The sequence below is a fragment of the Bubalus kerabau genome, chromosome X (genome assembly GCF_029407905.1).
Source record: "Bubalus kerabau isolate K-KA32 ecotype Philippines breed swamp buffalo chromosome X, PCC_UOA_SB_1v2, whole genome shotgun sequence".
In the NCBI taxonomy this organism is placed as follows: Eukaryota; Metazoa; Chordata; class Mammalia; order Artiodactyla; family Bovidae; genus Bubalus; species Bubalus kerabau.
The window spans coordinates 61,456,257-61,477,622 of NC_073647.1; the positions used below are offsets into that span (position 1 = coordinate 61,456,257).

At 40.3% G+C, this 21,366-nt stretch overlaps 1 protein-coding gene across 1 annotated transcript; it reads right to left on the reverse strand.

The window, feature by feature from the left end:
• Window positions 1-15,961: 15,961 nt before the first annotated feature.
• TSPAN6 (tetraspanin 6) lies at window positions 15,962-20,921 on the reverse strand. Its single transcript, XM_055563198.1, has 8 exons — window positions 20,484-20,921; window positions 19,409-19,597; window positions 19,070-19,144; window positions 18,446-18,544; window positions 18,047-18,181; window positions 17,685-17,768; window positions 16,849-16,954; window positions 15,962-16,188 (listed from the first exon to the last, which is right to left on the reverse strand). The coding sequence occupies exons 1-7, from the start codon at window positions 20,568-20,570 to the stop codon at window positions 16,886-16,888; spliced, it is 738 nt and encodes a 245-aa protein (XP_055419173.1). The 5' UTR covers window positions 20,571-20,921; the 3' UTR covers window positions 15,962-16,188; window positions 16,849-16,885.
• Window positions 20,922-21,366: the final 445 nt, after the last annotated feature.

Sequence of the window (21,366 nt, forward strand, 5' to 3'; positions counted from 1 at the left end):
ACATATTCAAAACACATGACTGTAAAACTGGTATAATTTAAGGGAGAAATAGACAATGAAACAATAATAGTTGGATACTTTAATATCCCACATTTGACAATGGGTAGAAAAACATCCTGATCTAGTCAGAAGATCAACAAAGATATAGAAGACATGACTAACACTAACACTAAATCAGTCTAACAAAAATGTACAGAACAGTATACTTAACAGCAGTGGAATACATACTTTTTAAAGTGCATGTGGAATACTGCCCATGATAGACTTATGCTAGGTCACAAAATAAGTATTAACAAACTTAAAAGGAGTTAAATCATACAAAAGCTGATCCATAACCAAAATGGAGCTAAATTAGAAATCAACAAAAGAAGAAAATTAGGGAAATTGACACTACTTGGTAATTAAAGAAAACACTAAAAACCTCATGGGTCAAAGAAGAAATTCCAAGGGAATTAGAAAGTACTCTGATGTAAATTAAAATAAAAATACAAGTATCAAAATTTAGGGGATGCAGCTAAAGTAGTGGTTAAGGGAAATTTATACCTTTAAATGTCTATAATTTAAAAAGAAGAAAAATCCCAAATCAATAACATAAACTTTCACCTTAAAAAGCTAGAAAATGAAGAGCAAACTAAACCCAAAGCAAGCCAAAGAAGGATATAAGAAAGATTAAAATGACTGCACTACCCAAAGCAATCTAGAGATTCAGTACAATCCCTATCAAATTACCAATGACATTTTTCACAGAATTAGAACAAAAAATGTTTTTAATTTGTATGGAAACATAAGACTCCAAATAGCCAAAGCAATCTTGAGAAAGAAAAACAGAGCTAGAAGAATTAGGCTACCTGACCTCAGACTATACTACAAAGCTACAGTCATAAAAATAGTGTCAGTTCAGTTCAGTCTCTCAGACGTGTCTGACTCTTTGCGACCCCATGAATCGAAGCATGCCAGACCTCCCTGTCCATCACCAACTCCCGGAGTTCACCCAGACTCACGTCCATCGAGTCAGTGATGCCATCCAGCCATCTCATCCTCTGTCGTCCTCTTTTCCTCCTGCCCCCAATCCTTCCCAGCATCAGAGTCTTTTCCAATCAGTCAACTCTTTGCATGAGGTGGCCAAAGTACTGGAGTTTCAGCTTTAGCATCATTCCTTCCAAAGAAATCCCAGGGCTGATCTCCTTCAGAATGGCCTGGTTGGATCTCCTTGCAGTCCAAGGGACTCTCAAGAGTCTTCTCCAACACCACAGTGCAAAAGCATCAATTCTTCAGTGCTCAGCCTTCTTCACAGTCCAACTCTCACATCCATACATGACCACAGGAAAAACCGTAGCCTTGACTAGATGGACCTTTGTTGGCAAAGTAATGTCTCTGCTTTTGAACATGCTATCTAGGTTGGTCATAACTTTCCTTCCAAGGAGTAAGCGTGACTTAATTTCATGGGTGCAGTCACCATCTGCAGTGATTTTGGAGCCCCCTCAAATAAAGCCTGACACTGTTTCCACTGTTTCCCCATCTATTTCCCATGAAGTGATGGGACTGGATGCCATGATCTTTGTTTTCCAAATGTTGAGCTTTAAGCCAACTTTTTCACTCTTCACTTTCACTTTCATCAAGAGGCTTTTTAGTTCCTCTTCACTTTCTGCCATAAGGGTGGTGTCATCTGCATATCTGAGCTTATTGATATTTCTCCCAGCAATCTTGATTCCAGCTTGTGTTTCTTCCAGTCCAGCGTTTCTCATGATGTACTCTGCATATAAGTTAAATAAGCAGGGTGACAATATACAGCCTTGACGTACTCCTTGTACAGCACAAAAACAGAACTATAGATCAATGGGACAGGGACAGAAAGCACAGAAACAAATCCATGCACCTATGCACCTATTCATTTCTAACAAAGGAGGCAAACTACACAATGGAGAAAAGACAGTTTCTTTAATAAATAGTCCTGGTAAAACTGGAAGCTAAATGTAAAAGAATGAAATTAGAATATTCCATAACATCATAGACAAAAATAAACTCAAAATGGATTAAAAACCTAAATGTAAGTCTGAATACTATACAACTTTAGAGGAAAACATAGGCAGAACACTCTTTGACATAAATCACAGCAGTATCTTTTTTGATCTGCCACCTAGAGTAATAGACATAAAAACAAAAATAAACAAATGGGACCTAATTAAACTCAAAAGCTTTTGCACAGCAAAGGAAACCATAAACAAAAAGATAACCTGCAGAATGGGAGAAAATATTTGCAAATCAAGCAACCAACAAGGGATTAATCTCAAAAATAAAAAAAAGAGCTCATACAGCTCAATAATAAAAAATAATAATAACCCAAACAAAAAATGGGCAGAAGATCAAAATAGGCATTTCTCCAAAGAAGACATACAGATGGCCAAAAAGCACTTGAAAAAATGTTCAACATCACTAATTATTAGAGAAATACAAATCAAAACTACAATGAGGTTTCACCTCACACCACTCAAAATGGCCATCATGAAAAAGTCTACAAATGATAAATGCTAAGAAACGGTGTGGAGAGTTGCCGGCTATATTGCACATGTCTTTCTATAATTCAGTCTGTTACAATCTGATGTAAGTATGTAAAGAATATGTATGAACTTTAATGGGCTCTTCGTTTCAGAAAACGACTAGACCATTCCGGTATGACCTAAATCAAATCCCTTACGATTATACAGTGGAAGTGAGAAATAGATTTAAGGGACTAGATCTGATAGACACAGTGCCTGATGAACTATGGATGGAGGTTCATGACATTGTACAGGAGACAGGGATCAAGACCATCCCCAAGAAAAAGAAATGCAAAAAAGCAAAATGGCTGTCTGAGGAGGCCTTACAAAGAGCTGAGAAAAGAAGAGAAGCGAAAAGCAAAAGAAAAAAGGAAAGATATACCCATTTGAATGCAGAGTTCCAAAGAATAGCAAGGAGTGATAAGAAAGCCTTCCTCAGTGATCAGTGCAAAGAAATAGAGGAAAACAATAGAATGGGAAAGACTAGAGATCTTTTCAATAAAATTAGAGATACCAAGGGAACATTTCATGCAAAGACGGGCTCAATGAAGGACAGAAATGGTATGGACCTAACAGAAGCAGAAGATATTAAGAAGAGGTGGCAAGAATACACAGAAGAACTGTACAAAAAAGATCCTCACAACCCAGATAATCATGATGGTGTGATCACTCACCTAGAGCCAGACATCATGGAATGTGAAGTCAAGTGGGCCGTAGGAAGCAACACTACAAACAAAGCTAGTGGAAGTGGCGAATTCCAGTTGAGCTATTTCAAATCCTGAACGATTATGCTGTGAAAGCGCTGCACTCACTATGCCAGCAAATTTGGAAAACTCAGTAGTGGCCACAGGACTGGAAAAGGTCAGTTTTCATTCCAATCCCTAAGTAAGGCAATGCCAAAGAATGCTCAAACTACTGCACAATTGCACTCATCTCACATGCTAGTAAAGTAATGCTCAAAATTCTCCAAGCCAAGCTTCAGCAATACATTAACAGTGAATTTCCAGATGTTAAAGCTGCTCTTAGAAAAGGGAGGGGAACCAGAGATCAAATTGCCAAAATCCGCTGGATCATGGAAAAAGCAACAGAGTTCCATAAAAGCATCTGTTTCTGCTGTATTGACTATGCCAAAGCCTTTGACTGTGTGGATCACAATAAACTGTGGAAAATTCTGAAAGAGATGGGAATACCAGATCATCTGACCTGCCTCTTGAGAAATCTGTATGCAAGCCAGGAAGCAACAGTTAGAACTGGACATGGAACAACGGACTGGTTCCAAATAGGAAAATGAGTACGTCAAGGCTGTATATTGTCACCCTGTTTATTTAACTTTTATGCAGAGTACATCATAAGAAACACTGGGCTGGAAGAAGCACAAGCTGGAATCAAGACTGCAGGGAGAAATATCAATAACCTCAGATATGCAGATGACACCACCCTTATGGCAGAAAGTGAAGAACTAAAGAGCCTCTTGATGAAAGTAAAAGAGGAGAGTGAAAAAGTTGGCTTAAAACTCAACATTCAAAAAACTAAGGTCATGGCATCCAGTCCCATTGCTTCATGGCAAATAGATGGGGAAACAGTGACAGAATTTATTTCCTTGGGCTCCAAAATAACTGCAGATGGTGACTGCAGCCATGAAATTAAGACACGGCTACTCCTTGGAAAAAAAGTTATGACCAACTGAGACAGCATATTAAAAAGCAGAGAAATTACTTTGCCAACAAAGGTCTGTCTAGTCAAGGCTATGGTTTTTCCAGTGGTCATGTATGGATGTGAGAGTTGGACTATAAAGAAAGCTGAGTGCTGAAGAATTGATGCTTTTGAACTGTGGTGTTGGAGAAGACTCTTGAGAGTCCCTTGGGCTGCAAGGAGATCCAACCAGTCCATCCTAAAGGAAATCAGTCCTGGGTGTTCATTGGAAGGACTGATGTTGAAGCTGAAGCTCCAATATTTTGGCCAGAGCTGACTCATTTGAAAAGACCCTGATGCTGGGAAAGATTGAAGGTGGGAAGAGAAGGGAATGACAGAGGATGAGATGGTTGGATGGCATCACCAACTCAATAGACATGAGTTTTTGTAAACTCCAGGAGTTGGTGATGGACAGGGAGGCCTGGCGTGCTGTAGTCCATGGGGTCGCAAAGAATTGGACATGACTGAGTGACTGAACTGAACTGAGCTGCCTAAGGTTACTTGACAACACAGCCATGCATCAAAAGCTCATGTGCTGGAGCTGGAGAAGCCCCTGCAGTTAGTTTGCATCCACTGTGTGCCTAGGGTGCATACGCCGAAGTTGGATAAGTCTCTGTAGTTATTTTTGTAGCAGTGTGTGAGTTCTCCTGGGTGTGCCTGGGGTGGAGATTAGAGATCAGCTTGCATCCTTTTCTGCTAGGACACCCTCCTTATTGTTGCTGTTCAGTCACTAAGTCGTGCCTGGACTCCCTGTGACTCTAGGGACGGCAGCACACCAGGCTTCCCTGTCCTTCACTATCTCCTAGAATTTGCTCAAACTCATGTCCATTGAGTCAGTGATGCCATCCAATCATCTCATCCTCTGTTGCCCTCTTCTTCTCCTGCCCTCAGTCTTTCCCATCATCAGGGTCTTTTCCAGTAAGTCAGCTCTTCACATCAGGTGGCCAAAGTACTGGAGCTTCAGCTTCAGCATCAGTCCTTCCAATGAGTATTCAGGGTTGATTTCCTTTAGGATTGACTGGTTTGACCTCCTTGCAGTCCAAGTGACTCTCATGAGTCTTCTCTAGCACCACAATTTGAAAGCATCAGTTCTTCGCACTCAGCCTTCTTTATGGTCCAGCTATCACATCCATACATGACTTCCGGAAAAACCATAGCTTTGACTATACGGACTTTTGTCAGCAAAGTGTTACCCCTCCTTTTTAGTATGATGTCTAGGCTTGCCATAGTTTTTCTTCAAAGCCATCTTTTAATTTCATGGCTACAGTCACTTTCTGCAGTGATGATTCTGGAGCCCATGAAAATAAAATCTGACACTGTTTCCACTTTTTCTCCATCTGTTTGCCATGAAATAATGGGACCAGATGCCATGATCTTAGTTTTTTCACTGTCAAGCTTTAAGCCAGCCTTTTCACTCTCCTCTTTCATCCTCATCAAGAGGCTTTTTAGTTCCTCCTTGCTTTCCGCTTTGGCGTGGTATCATCTGTATATCTGAGGTTGTTGATACTTCTGATAATCTTGATTCCAACTTGCGATTCATCCAGCCCAGCATTTTGCATGATGTACTCTGCATAGAAGTTAAAGAAGCAGGGTGACAATATATAGCCTTGACATTCTCCTTTCCCAATTTGGAACTAGTCTGTTGTTCCATGTCCAGTTCTAAATGTTGCTTCTTGACCTGCATACAGGTTTTTCAGTAGGCAGGTAAGGTGGTCTGGTAATCCCATCTCTTTAAGAATTTTCCACAGTTTGTTGCAATCCACACAGTCAAAGGCTTTAGCATAGTGAATGAAGTAGAAGTAGATTTTTTTAGAATTTCCTTACTTTTTCTATGATCCTACAGATGTTGGCAATTTGATCTCTGGTTCCTCTCCTTTTTCTAAATCCAACTTGTACATCTGCAAGTCCTCAGTTCAGTCTTCAAGCCTAGCTTGAAGGATTTTGAGCATTACCTTGCTAGCATGCTAAATGAGCACAATTGTACAAGGTAGTTTGAACATCCTTTGGCATTGTCTTTCTTTAGGATTGGAATGAAAACTGACCCCTCATTGTTCATGGCTAACTTGCTACCTAGCAAATTTAAGGAATCTAAATTTTAAAAAAAAGACAATTCAGAACAGGCATTTGACAAAATAAAACACCCTTTCATGTTGAAAACATTCAACAAGCTAAGAACAGAAGAGAATTTTCTTAACTTGGTAAAGGATACTACATCATACTTAATTGTAAAAGCTTGAAAGCTTTCCCCTAAGATTGGGAAAGAGACAAGAATACTTGTTCTCATCACTTTTGTTCAACATTGTACTGGATGTTCTAGGAAATCAGGCAAGAAGAAAAAACAAAAGATATCCAGACTGGAAATTAGGAGTACAACTGTATCTATTTGCATATAACATAATCTTGTGTATAGAATATCCTAAGGAATACACAAAAGAAAGCAAAAGGCAAGGCCACAACATCAATACAGAAAATTAACTGCATTTCTGTGCACAAGCCACAAACAATCCAAAAATCAAATAAGAATGTAATTTTATTTATAATAGCATCAAAATAATAAAATTCCTAGAAATAACTTTACCAAAGCACAAGACTTGTATACTAATAGTTACAAAACATTATGGAGGGAAGTTAAAAGAAGATTTAAATAAATGGACAGGCATCCCATGTTCTTGGACTGGGAGACTCAATATTGTTAATACAGTAACTCTCCCCATATTGATGTATATACTCATGTAGTCCCTGACAATATTACAGCACAGTTTTGCAGAAATTGACGAGAGCTCAAAGTTCATATGGAAATGTAAGGAATCTAGAATATCTAAAACAATCTTGAAAAAAATTTTTAGAAGTTGGAGAACCCTCACTTTCCAATTTCAAAAGTTACCATAAAGCTATAGTTATCAAGAAAGTTAGTGTGGAACTGGCATAAGGATAGACACAATGCTCAATGAAATAGAATTAACAGTCCAGAAACAAATACTAATATTTAAAGTAAACTGATTTTTGACAAAGGTATCAAGGCAATTCACTGAGGGAAAGAATGTTCAGCAATTGGTTCTGGGATGATTGGACATGTGCATGTAAAAAGATTATCTTAGTCCCTTATCTCAGGCCGTACACAAAAATTTGCTCTAAATTTATCAGACTTAAATGTACGAGCTAAAAACATATGATGCTTTTAGAAGAAAATATAAGAGGATCTATGGGACCTTAAGTTAAAGCCAAGATTTCTTAGACATGACACCAAAACTATGTTCCATAAAAGAAAAAATATAATGAATTGGGACTCCTCTATTCAAGTTTTTTGTACTTCAAAAGGCACCATTAAGAAAATGAAAAAGCAAACAAATCTGGGAGAAAATATTTATGAAACATATATCTGATAAAGGACTTGTATCCAGAATACACAAAGAAGTCTTACAAGTTAATAAGAAGACAAATAATCCAGTTTTTTAAATGGACAAAAGAAATGAGCAGACTTTTCACCAAGGAAGATTTATAAATGGCTGATAAGCACAGAAAAAGATACTTAATACCATCAGTCAGATGCTTAATCTGACTGATACTTAAGTAGAAGTATTAAGTATACTGATACTTAAGTATCATCATCAGATACTTAATATCATCATTGCTGCTGCTGCTGCTGCTGCTAAGTCGCTTCAGTCGTGTCTGACTCCGTGCGACCCCATAAACGGCAGCCCACCAGGCTCCCCCGCCCCTGGGATTCTCCAGGCAAGAACACTGGAGTGGGTTGCCATTTCCTTCTCTAATGCATGAAAGTGAAAAGTGAAAGTGAAGTCGCTCAGTCGTGTCTGACTCTTAGTGATTCCATAGACTGCAGCCTACCAGGCTCCTCTGTCCATGGGATTTTCCAGGCAAGAGTACTGGAGTGGGTTGCCATTGCCTTTTCCGATCATCAGTCATTAGGAAAATACAAATTAAAACCACAGTGAAATGCCACTTTGTGCTCACTAGAATGAGTGTAAGACAGACAATGCCACATGTTGGTGAAAATATGGAGAAGCAGGAACAGTCATTGGATGTTGATGGGGATATAAAATGGAACAGCTACTTTGGAAACAGTTTGCAGTTCATCAAAATGTTAGACATAAAATCAACATACAACCCAGCAATTCCACTTCCAGGTAGAATTCAAGAGAAATAGAAACATATGTCCACACAGAGACTTCCATGGAAATGTTCCCAGCAGCATTAGTCATAATTGTCAAAAAGTAGAAGCAATCTAAATGTCCACCAACTGGCAAATGGATAGACAAATATGGTATATCCATACAATGGAATGTGCATGCATGCTCAGTTGCTTCAGTGGTGTCTGAATATTTGTGACCTTATGGACTGTAGCCCACCAGGCTCCTCAGTCTATGGGATTCTCCAGGCAAGAGTACTGAAGCGGGTTGTCATGTCCTCCCCCAGGGGATCTTCCTGACCCAGGGATCGAACCCATGTCTCTTGAGTATCCTGAATTGGCTGGCAGATTCTTTACCTCTGCACCACCTGGGAAGTGTTTAGTGCTTCAGTGCAGTAGCTCAGTCGTGTCTGACTCTTTGCGACCCCGTGAATCGCAGCACACCAGGCCTCCCTGTCCATCACCAACTCCCAGAGTTCACTCAGACTCAAGTCCATCGAGTCAGTGATGCCATCCAGCCATCTCATCCTCTGTCGTCCCTTCTCCTTCTGCCCCCAATCCCTCCCAGCATCAGAGTCTTTTCCAATGAGTCAACTCTTCGCATGAGGTGGCCAAAGTACTGGAGTTTCAGCTTTAGCATCATTCCTTCCAAAGAAATCCCAGGGCTGATCTCCTTCTGAATGGACTGGTTGGATCTCCTTGCAGTCCAAGGGACTCTCAAGAGTCTTCTCCAACACCACAGTGCAAAAGCATCAATTCTTCAGCACTCAGCCTTCTTCACAGTCCAACTCTCACATCCATACATGACCACAGGAAAAACCATAGCCTTGACTAGACAGACTTTTGTTGGCAAAGTAATGTCTCTGCTTTTGAATATGCTATCTAGGTTGGACATAACTTTCCTTCCAAGGAGTAAGCATCTTTTAATTTCATGGGTGCAGTCACCATCTGAAGTGATTTTGGAGTCCCAAAAAATAAAGTCAGCCACTGTTTCCACTGTTTCCCCATCTATTTTCCATGAAGTGATGGGACCAGATGCCATGATATTCGTTTTCTGAATGTTGAGCTTTAAGCCAACTTTTTCACTCTCCTCTTTGACTTTCATCAAGAGGCTTTTTAGTTCCTCTTCACTTTCTGCCATAAGGGTGGTGTCATCTGCATATCTGAGCTTATTGATATTTCTCCCAGCAATCTTGATTCCAGCTTGTGTTTCTTCCAGCCCAGCATTTCTCATGATGTACTCTGCATATAAGTTAAATAAGCAGGGTGACAATATACAGCCTTGACGTACTCCTTTTCCTATTTGGAAACCGTCTGTGGTTCCATGTCCAGTTCTAACTGTTGCTTCCTGACCTGCATACAGATTTCTCAAGAGGCAGGTCAGGTGCTTAGCATGTAGCAATTCATTTAATTCTCATAACAGCCCTATGCAGTAAGTAATATTATTTATCCCTTTTTTATAAATTAGGAAACTGAGGCACAGAGAGATTAAGTGACTTGCCGAAGAGCACACAGCCAGTAATTAGCATAGTTGGGGATCCAAGCCATCAGTCTGGCTCCACAATCTGTGGTCTTAACCATGGCTTCCATTTGTTGGAGAGAAATGAAATAATATAAGATATACTTGTACACAGCAGGCAATATATGGAAGGAATCAGAAGGAACTTTTATCAGTAATTGCCTCTGGGAAGTGGAAATGAGGGTGGGCAGAAAAGGGAGACAAATTTATTACTTTATACCACTTTAAACTCTGACTTTTTATACATTTTATAATTCATGTACAGTATTCAGTTTGTGGATAAGAAACATCTATTTTTAAATCAAAACATTGGTTATCTTTGTCAGATTTTTACATTTTTCTTTTTCCCTAAACTTTTTGATATTTTCTGAATTCTTCCAGGTACGTCTCCAAGCCAAGTTCTTGAATAATTACCATGACATGCTTTTTGATAGGTTTCCTTCTGCCAGTATCAGAGACCAGGATGGGGTGAAGGCCAAGAAGGGTCGGGGTGGGGGCTGAGAAAGACCATGAAGAAGGGCCTGTGTTGCTCCCCTGCTTGGGTCAGACTGTGATTGGGCTACATTCAAGGCTGCAGAGAGCTGTGGTGTGCAGCTCTGAACTCCCTAGATGCCCTGAGGCACACCATGGGGGCTGTGACTCTTGGAAGTTGTTGTAGTCCGGCAGGGGGATAGATTATCTGTGTGCATGTGCAAACCAGCCCATCAGTCCATTTAGAGAAAGCACAGTTTGGATTTCTGCCTACAGAATGAGACTGATTCTGGCTCCAGCATGTATGTGACTGTGTATCAGAGGTTTGGGTTTTGCAGGGGGGCGGGGGGTTCAGGGGGGTTCCATTTAATGTTTAAAGATAGTCAAAAAAGAATATGTTATGAAAGCAGCTGAATGTTGTGAAGTATCTTTACTAACATAGGAAATATTAGCTTATGAACTTTAGGAAGCCTTTGCCTGAGTAACGAGAGGCTTAAAAGAAAATGGGATGGGTTAATGTTTAGACTGCGGTTAACTCTTCATAGTCATTTCTTTGGTTCAATAACGTGGAGGCAGGGAGTAAAAATAGATGTATTTGTTTTTAATATGTACTTATTGCATGGTAACACTCTACAAGAGCATATTGTGAGAAAATAGGATACTCATTTTCATGAAATCTTTTTAAAGATTATGTATTCAGTAAAAGCTGATTAAAAGATATTTGAGTGAGTGAAGTGAGTGAGTGAAGTCGCTCAGTCGTGTCCGACTCTTTGAGACCCCATGGACTGTAGCCCACCAGGCTCCTCCGTCCATGGGATTCTCCAGGCAAGAACACTGGAGTAGGGTGCCATTTCCTTCTCCAGGGGATCTTCCCAACCCAGGGGTCGAACCCTGGTCTCCCGCATTGCATGCAGACGCTTTAACCTCTGAGCCACCAGGGAAGCCTTTTTAGAGGAGAATTGTGCTTTTTTTTACTCCTGTTCTCTGGCCATGGACCAGCACCACATAAGCCCCAGAGCCTTTTTGTTATTACCATGCAGTAAAAATCACTGAAAGAAACATGGGCTTCGGGGTCTGATAGATTTAAGTTCAAATCCTAGACCTGCCACTCACAAGCTGTGTGACCTTGCACGAGTTATTTAACCTAATTTTCAGCTTTTTTGTGTTTTTTTTTTTTTTTTTTTATGGAAAAATGGGGATAGTTCTGACTCCCTGCACAGGGTAGTTGATTGAAGCACCTTACACATGTTGGGCAATTAGTAAGTACGCAGTAAACATTAATTCTCTTACCTTTGCCAAGAAGGGAGAAAGAAGAAACTGAGTAGGAAAAAAAATTCTTTGCAAAGGGTCTAACCTTTGTTTAGTCAAACTGAATTGTGTCTGACTCTTCTGTGATCCCATGGATTGTAGCCCCCCAGGCTCCTCTGTCCATGGGATTTCCCAGGCAAGAATACTGGAGTGGGTTGCCATTTCCTTCTCCAGGGGAATCTTCCTAACCCAAGGATAGAACCCATGTCTCCTGAATTGGCAGGTGGATTCCTTACCACTGAGCCACCAAGACCCTGATGCTGGGAAAGATTGAAGGCAAAAAAAGAAGGCGGCAGAGAATGAGATGGTTAGAGAGCATCACCTGCTCCAAGGACATGAGTTTGAGCAAACTCCAAGAGATAGTGGAGGACAGAGGAGCCTGGTGTGCTGCAGTCCATGGGGTTGCAAAGAGTCCAACTGAACAACAGTTAGGGACTGAACAACAACATCTTCTCTTTGAGGCCATTTTCCTGCTAAGGAAGGTCATGACATGCATTTGAAGTGAAAATGTATGAATGCCATCCCTCATCTCTCAAAATCTACTGTACCCCAGGTGTGTTACCCTGTGTCCAAACCTTTCCAGTGATGATTCTGAGTAGTTGTATTACCTACTTAGACACTGTGTACACTTATTCGTGGATTGTCTATATTCAGGGATGTACCATGCCAGTTTGATTTGCTTTGAGGATATTGCTATTGGGATTGTCCTTCCCCAGCAATGGTGGTGAAAAACTTGTTGGAAGAGAGAAATCTTTACAAATCACTACTTTAATTTTTTAATAAAAACTTTGAGGTCATGGTAATGAGAGCACCACCAGATCAAGTATGACAGTCTTACCCAAAGAACTCATGTTCATCTGATGAATGCATGTAGCAGAGCCAATGATGCACTTTCAGAGCAATTGGACTGTCTTCCCTGCTTCCCATAAACTGTTATTCCTGGTGAAGGAACCAGTTCAGTCAACATCAAATGTGCCTACTACCCATGGACTACATGTTACAGGAGGGGTTTTTGAATCTTTAAGTGTTCAGAGTGCTACAGTTTGGGGTGCTGGGGACAGAGAGGGAAACAAGCAAGTCACAATTACCAACACACAACTGAAGCGTAATCTACATTCAGTTCCTCCAAGGTTGGCATAACCTAAGAGCAGAAAGCCAAATGCAAGCCTCAGGGGGAAAGCCACACTTGAAAAGTAGGAGGAAATTAAAACAGTAAAGTAAACTAGAAAGAGCAGTAAAAGGGAAGAAAAGCAGGATATTACAAGGTCAAAACAAAAATCAAGAATCTTCAGTGGCATCGCATGTAAAAAGGACTTCAAAAGAGAAGCAGCAAAAAGTGATTTGACAGGCAGGAAGTTAGCAGAGAGGTTTCTGAGGTTAAGTGGTTTCTGACTGGGCAGGGGGTTTCTATTAGATAAACAGTGGCTTATATGGAATGAGATATTTAGATCAATGACTTATTTAACAGAACATTAAGAAACCATTATAATTAGATTGGCTCCTTCATTTATTTCATTAGCATTTGCAGTGCTCTTACAAATGCCCAAGTCTACTAAGCTCCATAGGATAGGGATACATAATAGAAAAGTCATAATTAAACCATAATGGTTTTCTTTCACAAGAAATCTGAAGTTTTAGACCCATGACTTAAAAAGTCTCTTTTCCCCAAAACTGTTTCAGTTTATGTATTCTTTTCTGATATATTAGACTTCTGTTTTCCTTTTTGAATTAAAAAAGTTTGGTTGCCCACATCACAGGCAAAGGTGTCAACCTTGAAGGGCAACAAATTTTAAAAATAACAAATCTCAATGTATCTTACGTATGCTGTGAGGAATAGTAGTTACAGCTTGTGTTAGACTTTTTCCTACAAATATAAACAAAAGCCCATACAGAACAGTCCAAAGAAATCAAAGCTTTCTCAACTTCACACACACAAAAATGTGTACATTGCTTAGCTCCTAATAATTTAATCAGTTTGGCTGGCCAGCATCACTGTTCAAGTACCAACTTGGATTCTGACAGGAGATTAAAAGCATAGTCTCAAAGAATCCTGTGTGAGCTGAGGAGAAACAGAAATGGCATTTATACCTTGTATTAGGGACTTATTTTCTATAAAAGTTTGATGCCTACAACATAAACCCAACCCCTCATAGGAATAGGCCAAAGCTGCCAAGCTTTCCACACTTTCAGAAAAGTGTGCTTCTCCAAATGGAGTTCAGAGCTGCCTTGCAGTGGGCAACCTGGTGCCTGGAAGTGAGACAACCCACAGGATACCTCTGGCACATTACAAAGGTGGAGGTGGATTTTATAGTCCATGTACAGATGCACACCTCAGCTAGAAGGGACTTTTAACTGGCCATCCAAAATAAATCCATCTTGAAAACAAACACACCAACCCACCTTAAGGGCAAGGCAGCGTGTTTTTTCTACTTTTCACATGTGCTGGTTTTTTTTTTTTTTTAATAATGAGGAAAAATGTCTATAAAATACTAAAGAAAACTTCAAAAGGTTATCCTAGGCCACCCTAGTGAAAAATGGCTATTTGAAAATTGCTCCAATTATCCTTTAAAGAAGTTTGATTATCCCTTAAATCCTTATTTAGCATCACTGATTTCAATAACTGATTCACTACATTTGGAAAGCCACTATTTTTTTTTCAATTGTTTATCCCTATACCTTATGTCAAGTCACCCATCGAATGTTTTAATGGAGAATACCCTTTCTCTGCAGTAACTTCAAGTACTTTCAAATAGGTACTGCCAAACTCATCATTAACTTTAGTAGTTTTTATCCACTCTCTGTACTGTGGTTGACCCCCTTACCATTAAATTTGGGCTTCCCTTGTAGCTCAGTCAGTAAAGATCTGCCTGCAGTGTAGGAGACCAGAGTTCGATCCCTGGGTTGGGAAGATCCCCTGGAGAAGGAAATGGCAACCCAACTCCAGTATCCTTGCCTGGAAAATCTCATGGACAGAGGAGCCTGGTGGGCTGCAGTCCCTGGGGTTGCAAAGAGTTGGGCACCACTGAGCGACTAACAATTACTTACTTACCATTAAATTCAAGGACTGTGAATATGTGGCAGTCAGAGATGAGCTTGGTTCTTCTAATGGATAAAGAGGATTTTCCTGGTAGCTCAGATGGTAAAGAATCTGCTTGCAATAAAAGAGACCTGAGTTCGATCCCTGGGTCAGGAAGATCCACTGGAGAAAGCAATGGCAACCCACTCCAGTATTCTTGCCTGGAGAATGCCATGGACAGAGGAGCCTCGAGGGCTAGTCAGGAGAATCAGACTCAAACACGACTGAGCAACTAACACACACATAGTGAATAAAGAAACTCAAAACCAAAGAAAGAATTCCCCCATTCCAACTCCAACTTTAATGATTAATTTCCTTATTACTCTGAAGCTACAGGTTATCTCTCTCCCCATCCAACTTCTTAAACTATACAATAAAAATGTCTAATCTCTAGGAAAATGATAAGCATTATGCTCTTTCATAGCAAGGAATGTGTTTCTTTCACAGGGAATAGTTTTTGTAAACAGGAACTTTTAAAAATGTGTCAAGATCTCAGGTTTACATTTCATATCCAGAACTATATTCACATTTCATATCCAGAACTATATTCACCAAGTAGAAATGTGGGGCTTAGCTTTCTCAGTGGAAAACCACCATCCCAAAAGATTTTCCAAAAGTTAAACACAATGATTTTAGAGGAAAACACTATTCTGTAAAAGATTTATATTTATTAATCAAAGGCACAAAACTATTAAAAGTTAACCTTAGTATTGACAATTAAGTCATATGAACCTGGCAAGGAAATTCCAGCTAAAGCTAATGAAGATCTTTTGCTTTAAATTCCCAAAGAGAATACAATAACTCTGGCACCAGTAATAATTAGAACCTTTCAAACAATAAGGGAAACAAACATGTTAGTGTAAATATCTTAATTCAGAGGCAGAGAAATGTAGTGTTAAGGTGTTGCAACCTGGTGTATCACAGAGCATGTGTAGTGCCTTTTACAGTCTTGAGTGCCTTAGAAGTCAGACCACTACCACCAATTGGCAACTCTGATGATGGGTGTTATCCAACTACTGGCTGGAATTAAATTACAGTGTGACTAATGAGAACATTTTAATTTCTTGAAGCAAAGTATACAATCACACCAGATAACTCTGGCTGGGAAAAGGGCAAGTTTGGAAGGGTCAGTTTTCGATTTTACTACATGAACAGCAAACTCATTGTCTTTCAAAAGCCCCATACCAAGACAAAAAAGTCAAGAGGAACAGTTTTGCTTTGTTTACAATTTATTAAGCTCTTCCAGTGTTTCAGAGTGATATGGAGATTTCAATGATGTAACATGAATGGGACAAAAGGTGGACTTCGAACGTATCAAACAACTGTCTCGATCGAATCAGACTATTGATGTAGTTTTTCAATCTATCTGTAACAAATGTAGGTCTTCCATCCAGGTGATCTTGTAATTCACAAGGTTGGGGATAGGGATGTTAATATCCTAAATTAAAGGAAAAATAGTTAATTTCCTTGTAACCCAAACTTCAATATCTGTATTCATTTACACACATTTTAATCTTGTCTGCTAATGAAGATCTCCACGTGTTCCCAGTGAGTGACTCAAATCAAATGTGAAGGGAACCCTAGGGATTAATTCAGCCAGCTATAGTTCTCACATTTTATCATTCAAATTCTGAAGTTATTGAAACACATGTTTCTCCAAAATCTAGTTAAGCTAGATGAGTTCATGGCTCTAGTAATACCAGAAGATTGCAGTAAATAAAAATTGGGTAAAAGACCAGGGGAAAATGCCGGTATTGATCAAGAACCAGAGTGCACTAGCCAGGGACACTTACAAGTCATTTCTCTTCATTAGGTCCAAATCTGTTAGAAATGGGACCACGAAGGATCTTTAGGCTGACATGTAGGTAAACCCAGAGAGGCCCATCTGTCCTTTTACGGCCATGATATTTTTGCGAGACTAGTGCTTATGCATGGCTGTGCTGTGTCAAGTCACTTCAATTGTGTCCCGCTGCTAACACAATACTGATAATATTTGAATGCACTGCTGGACATGATCTTCTTTGCAAACTCAGTCCCATCCATCACATGTATAGGCTGAAGTAAACACTGACAATGCTGAGGATCAAAATGAACATACCTTAAAGTTGGAGAGTAATAGGCCCGTGTTATGTTGGTTACACTATCTCATACTGGTTATTTGTAATGGCACGAGAGAGGCAGTAAGCTAGAAAGATTCCAATCAGCTGGAAATAAAATATAAGCAAAACTAAACAAACACATACACATAAAGCTTAAAGACCTCAAGATACAGGTCCTTTCACTTCCAATTCGCTACTTATTTCCTTAAGTTTTTTCTATAATAAGCTTATACATGATGTCTTAACTACAACTGTGATCTGGAATTTCACAACCATCCCTGACATAAATCAATCTGGGAAAATCTTGAAGTCTGGGGAAACTTTTCTTATTCTTCCTCTCAGTTATCAGAGCAAAAAGGATATGGCTTAGAATTAGCATCTCATCAAGTAAAATCTCCATCTATGAGGCAGTACTGTGATAATGAAAATGCTGTCCAGCATGGTAGCAATTAGCCACATGTGGTTTTCAAGCACTTCAAATGGAAGCCTAAGGAGGTAAAATTTTAATTTCATAGTTATAACTTTTGAAAGGTGGCTATTTTATTAGAGAGTACAGATTCAGAGAGACCTAAGAGGGCAGGTCTCACAGAACTCTGGAGTTGTAGAAAACAGCATGGTAAAACAGGATCCAAGACAACCGAAAACTGGAATGGAAAGGGCAAAACTACTATATTTCTACTGAGATGACCGACTGAGTTTTGTGAAAACGTGACTTCTCTAAAAAATGTCCTTGCTATACAGGGCCCAGAGGCAAAAACTCAAAGCCTTCAAAGTGGAAATCTTGTAGCCTACACCTACAAGAGTGATGAAACACTTCCTAAATACAAGGACTTACTTGGAAGCAAGCGACTCCAAAAGAAATTCCAGCAACAACTCCCATTTCTGACTCTATAATGGTCATCACCATTATAAAACAACCCTAATGGAAGAGAAATTAAAAAAAAAAAACAGTAAGTACAGTCCAAGCAATAATACTTTGATCACACATCTCTGCAAAAGATGATCTTTGTTCTTTTATTAAAATTATTCTTTCATAACAAATCCTGTCTCCTTTGAGGGACATAAGATTCACTTTTTGGATTATGCATTTAAGGGTCACTTAATCACAAGTCACAAATTTTCTGAGCTTCAGTTTTCTGCGCTATTGCAGATTATGTGTATTGTGAGTGAAAATTAAATTCTTTTTTTACTCCTTACTTCATTGTTTACTTTATCTGCATCTCTCTGAGGAGAACAATCTTCAAGTTTACAGCAGCTTTCAGGAAATCCTTTTTCCGAGTAATAATTAGTATCCTTCCAATCTCTATAGTTGGTGACACCACAACAATGCAACTGAAAAAAATCCAACAAAAGCATTTAGAGTTCATATGACAACTATGTAGTCAAACAATTACACCAGCATCTAAGATTATACTCAGTGATCTCTATCTTATGACATTGGCATTAAAATTCATGAGATAAACATTTTGGAACTGGTCTGACTTTCACTGCTATACTGCAAGTGGACAACATATGATAGGCAGGGCCCTATCATCTTCTCTGAGGGAATAGGGAATGTGTTTCCTTCTTGAGGAACCACCAGCTATGACCACTTACCATGCTTTGGATCTTGTCTACTGCATCACTTCTATAATCTCCCGTAGCGTTATACTGCTTTAAAGCTTTCTCATAATTATTCTTAAGGCTGTTCTTAATCTACAGCAAAGAAACACAAGGCTGGTAAACAAAGATTCTAGAATGTTCTTTTGATCTCCAGGTCAAATAGGAAATTGCAGCAACATATAATTAATATCTATGGTCCAATTCTATCTTCTAAGCAATATGGTTTTGCTCCAAAGGGACTCCTAAGCAAAACATTCCAGGAAAAGATGATAACTATGAGAAGTTCAAAGTACAATGGGAACCTATATTTATTCAAGTGGCAGCTTTGTACTGCTGCATCTCCCACCCTCACTACCACTTTGTTAAACACTCTCTTTGATGAGGCCTCAGTACTCACTGAATGATTTCCTAACCCCAGATTTAACAGAGTGGAATTCCAATTTCTAATTTGTTTTTAAGGTTTTGACAAGTGGAGAAGGTATCAATTTTGTGTTACCAGTTTTGTGCTAGTGAAAGCACTAGTGAAAGCTGTCTTTTAACTCTATTACTTAAATTTATCCAGTTTTATCTCTTAGAGGATAAATTTTCACATATTCAGGCTCCCAAAGGCAGGCTTACCTCATGTCTGAAAACAAATCCTATGATAGCAGCGACCAGTTCAACCAAAAAAATGAGAGTCAGAAACATTGCATACTGTGGGATAAAAAGAAAGTCCAAGTCAGCATAAATAAGATACATGACAGCTGCAAAGCGAGTCAATGTTCAGCACATTGTTACTGAAAAGGGCAGGGAAAACACAACAGAAGTGGGAACTGGCAGCTATACTGTTATTTGCTAAGTTTTCATAAGGAAGAGGAAAAATCAGAAAGGGGCCATGCCTAGTTCCAAGAAACAAAGCCTACAACCTATTAGCCTTTTCAAAAACCAACAACCAATTTTAAGAAAACAAGGACTCACCAGTTTCAGCATCCATGCAGAAGCTCGGCAGGTAGCAAAACAGCCAAAGGTGCCCAAAAGAATAATGACAGTGCCAGTGCCAATGAGCACAAAGGGGACATTGGTGGCCTTCTCATTTAAAAGGGAAAAATAATTCTCTAGGCTCACCTTGCCCCAAATGCCAACGGCAAGAAGGATAACACCAGTGATCTATGTGGGAAATCAGAGAATAGAGAGTTATACACTGTATACAGTAACATCTTCAAATCACACACCACTAGATGTTTAAGAAACAATAGGTGTGAGAATTGACGTAGCATTCTGTGGCCACAGAACTGTGGCTGGGATATGGCAGACAAGGGGGGACTGTACAGAGGGTTAGGAAGGGGAGCTGCACACAAGAACAGGTCTTGATAAACCCACACGCTGGATCGCCGTAGCCAGGACAAAACCAGGGGGCAGCTAGGCATCTTGACAAAATTCTTAAACTTGATCTGTTTTTTTTACCCTAGGGTTCAAAACTTCCTTAATCCATTTACTCCCGCTTTAGGAAGAAAACCTTCCCGCAGGTAGGGGGAGAGGGAGTGTTTCTAAGCGTTCCAGAAACAGATGTGCACAGCGTACAAAAGAATGGTTCACAAAGCAAGCCTAAGGATAGACTGGCGGGAGCGGAGCCATTATCATACTTACCTGCGAAATACTTCCCTCTTATGAAGCAGTGAAAAGAAAGAGACTATTATGCAAGCGAGCCCTCACCGGGCCTGGGCAAGCCTTGCTTCTCAGGGGACACTCTCTGCTTGCTTTGGGGGCGGGGGGGGGTTCACTCCATTCCAGGCGCCCCGCATCGAATTCGAACGCTAGGCACTTCTGGTCCTGGTTCAGCCTCTCGGCTGCCCAAGACCCCGACCCGAGCGGGCGAGATGCCCGAACCCGAGGTAGAGTCCCAGCGCCGAGGTCCCAGCAGCGACCGCCGCCCCAACCCCACTCGCGCCTCCCTTCCCACTTCGGATCCGAGCTCCCTCGGCTCGGGGTCACACACCCCCTCCCCGACTCCAGCCTGGGATCCCCTCCAGTCCCCGGAGTCTCCGTCTCTCACCCAGAAGATGAATGTGTAGATCAACAGGACGCTCTTGAAACAAGTGATGACCGGTTTGGTCTGCAGCCTCCGAGAAGGGGACGCCATGACTCGCCTGAGACCCTGCCCCGCTGCGCCAGGCGATCGGAACAGCTAGCGAGGCGCGGAGCCCCCGAGTCTTCCCGGAAACTGCCGAAAAGTTACGAGCGCCCGCAACTGAGAAGAGCCGGAAACACTGTACAGTTTTCTAGAGGGTAAAGTCTGGGAGGCTGTCCGGAAAGTGACGACAATTTCCGAGCGCCCTCTGCCGAAGGTTGCCGAAAACGCTACACAAAAGGTTCTAATGTCGGAAATTTCTTAGATCTTCCGAGTGCAGGTTGCTTCATTTTTTCGCTTATGAAATATTTCCTGCCCCCCACCCCTCTCCATGCCCTTATAAGTGCATCATATTGTTTCTAACGCCAGCAGCACTCTTGAGATACGGCCTCGCCGGCCCCTAACGCCCTAAAAGTGGGGGGAAGAAAAGGATGAAAAGAGGTTAAAAGTAACTTAAGAGTATCTTATTACGCAGCAAAATACTCTCAAGACATGGACATATATTTCCAAAGAGAAGCAAAAACAGTTCGCAGAGCGATCCATCCAGTCACATGTTTTTAGACAAAAACCAAAAGGAAAAGTGCAATTTACCTGAGTGGTGGAATTAGGATGATTTTTTTTTTTTTTGTCTCTTGTTTTGTGTTTTTTCGATTTTTGAACACTGTTTTAGGAGGTGGGGAAGGGGCACAAGAATAATAAATAACCACTTATTGAAAGAATTCCAAAGGTAGATAGGAAAGTAATGAATTTTAGAATTTTTCTACAAGAATTTGCCAAAAATTCTTGCCTTTATCCCTCTCCCTCCTTT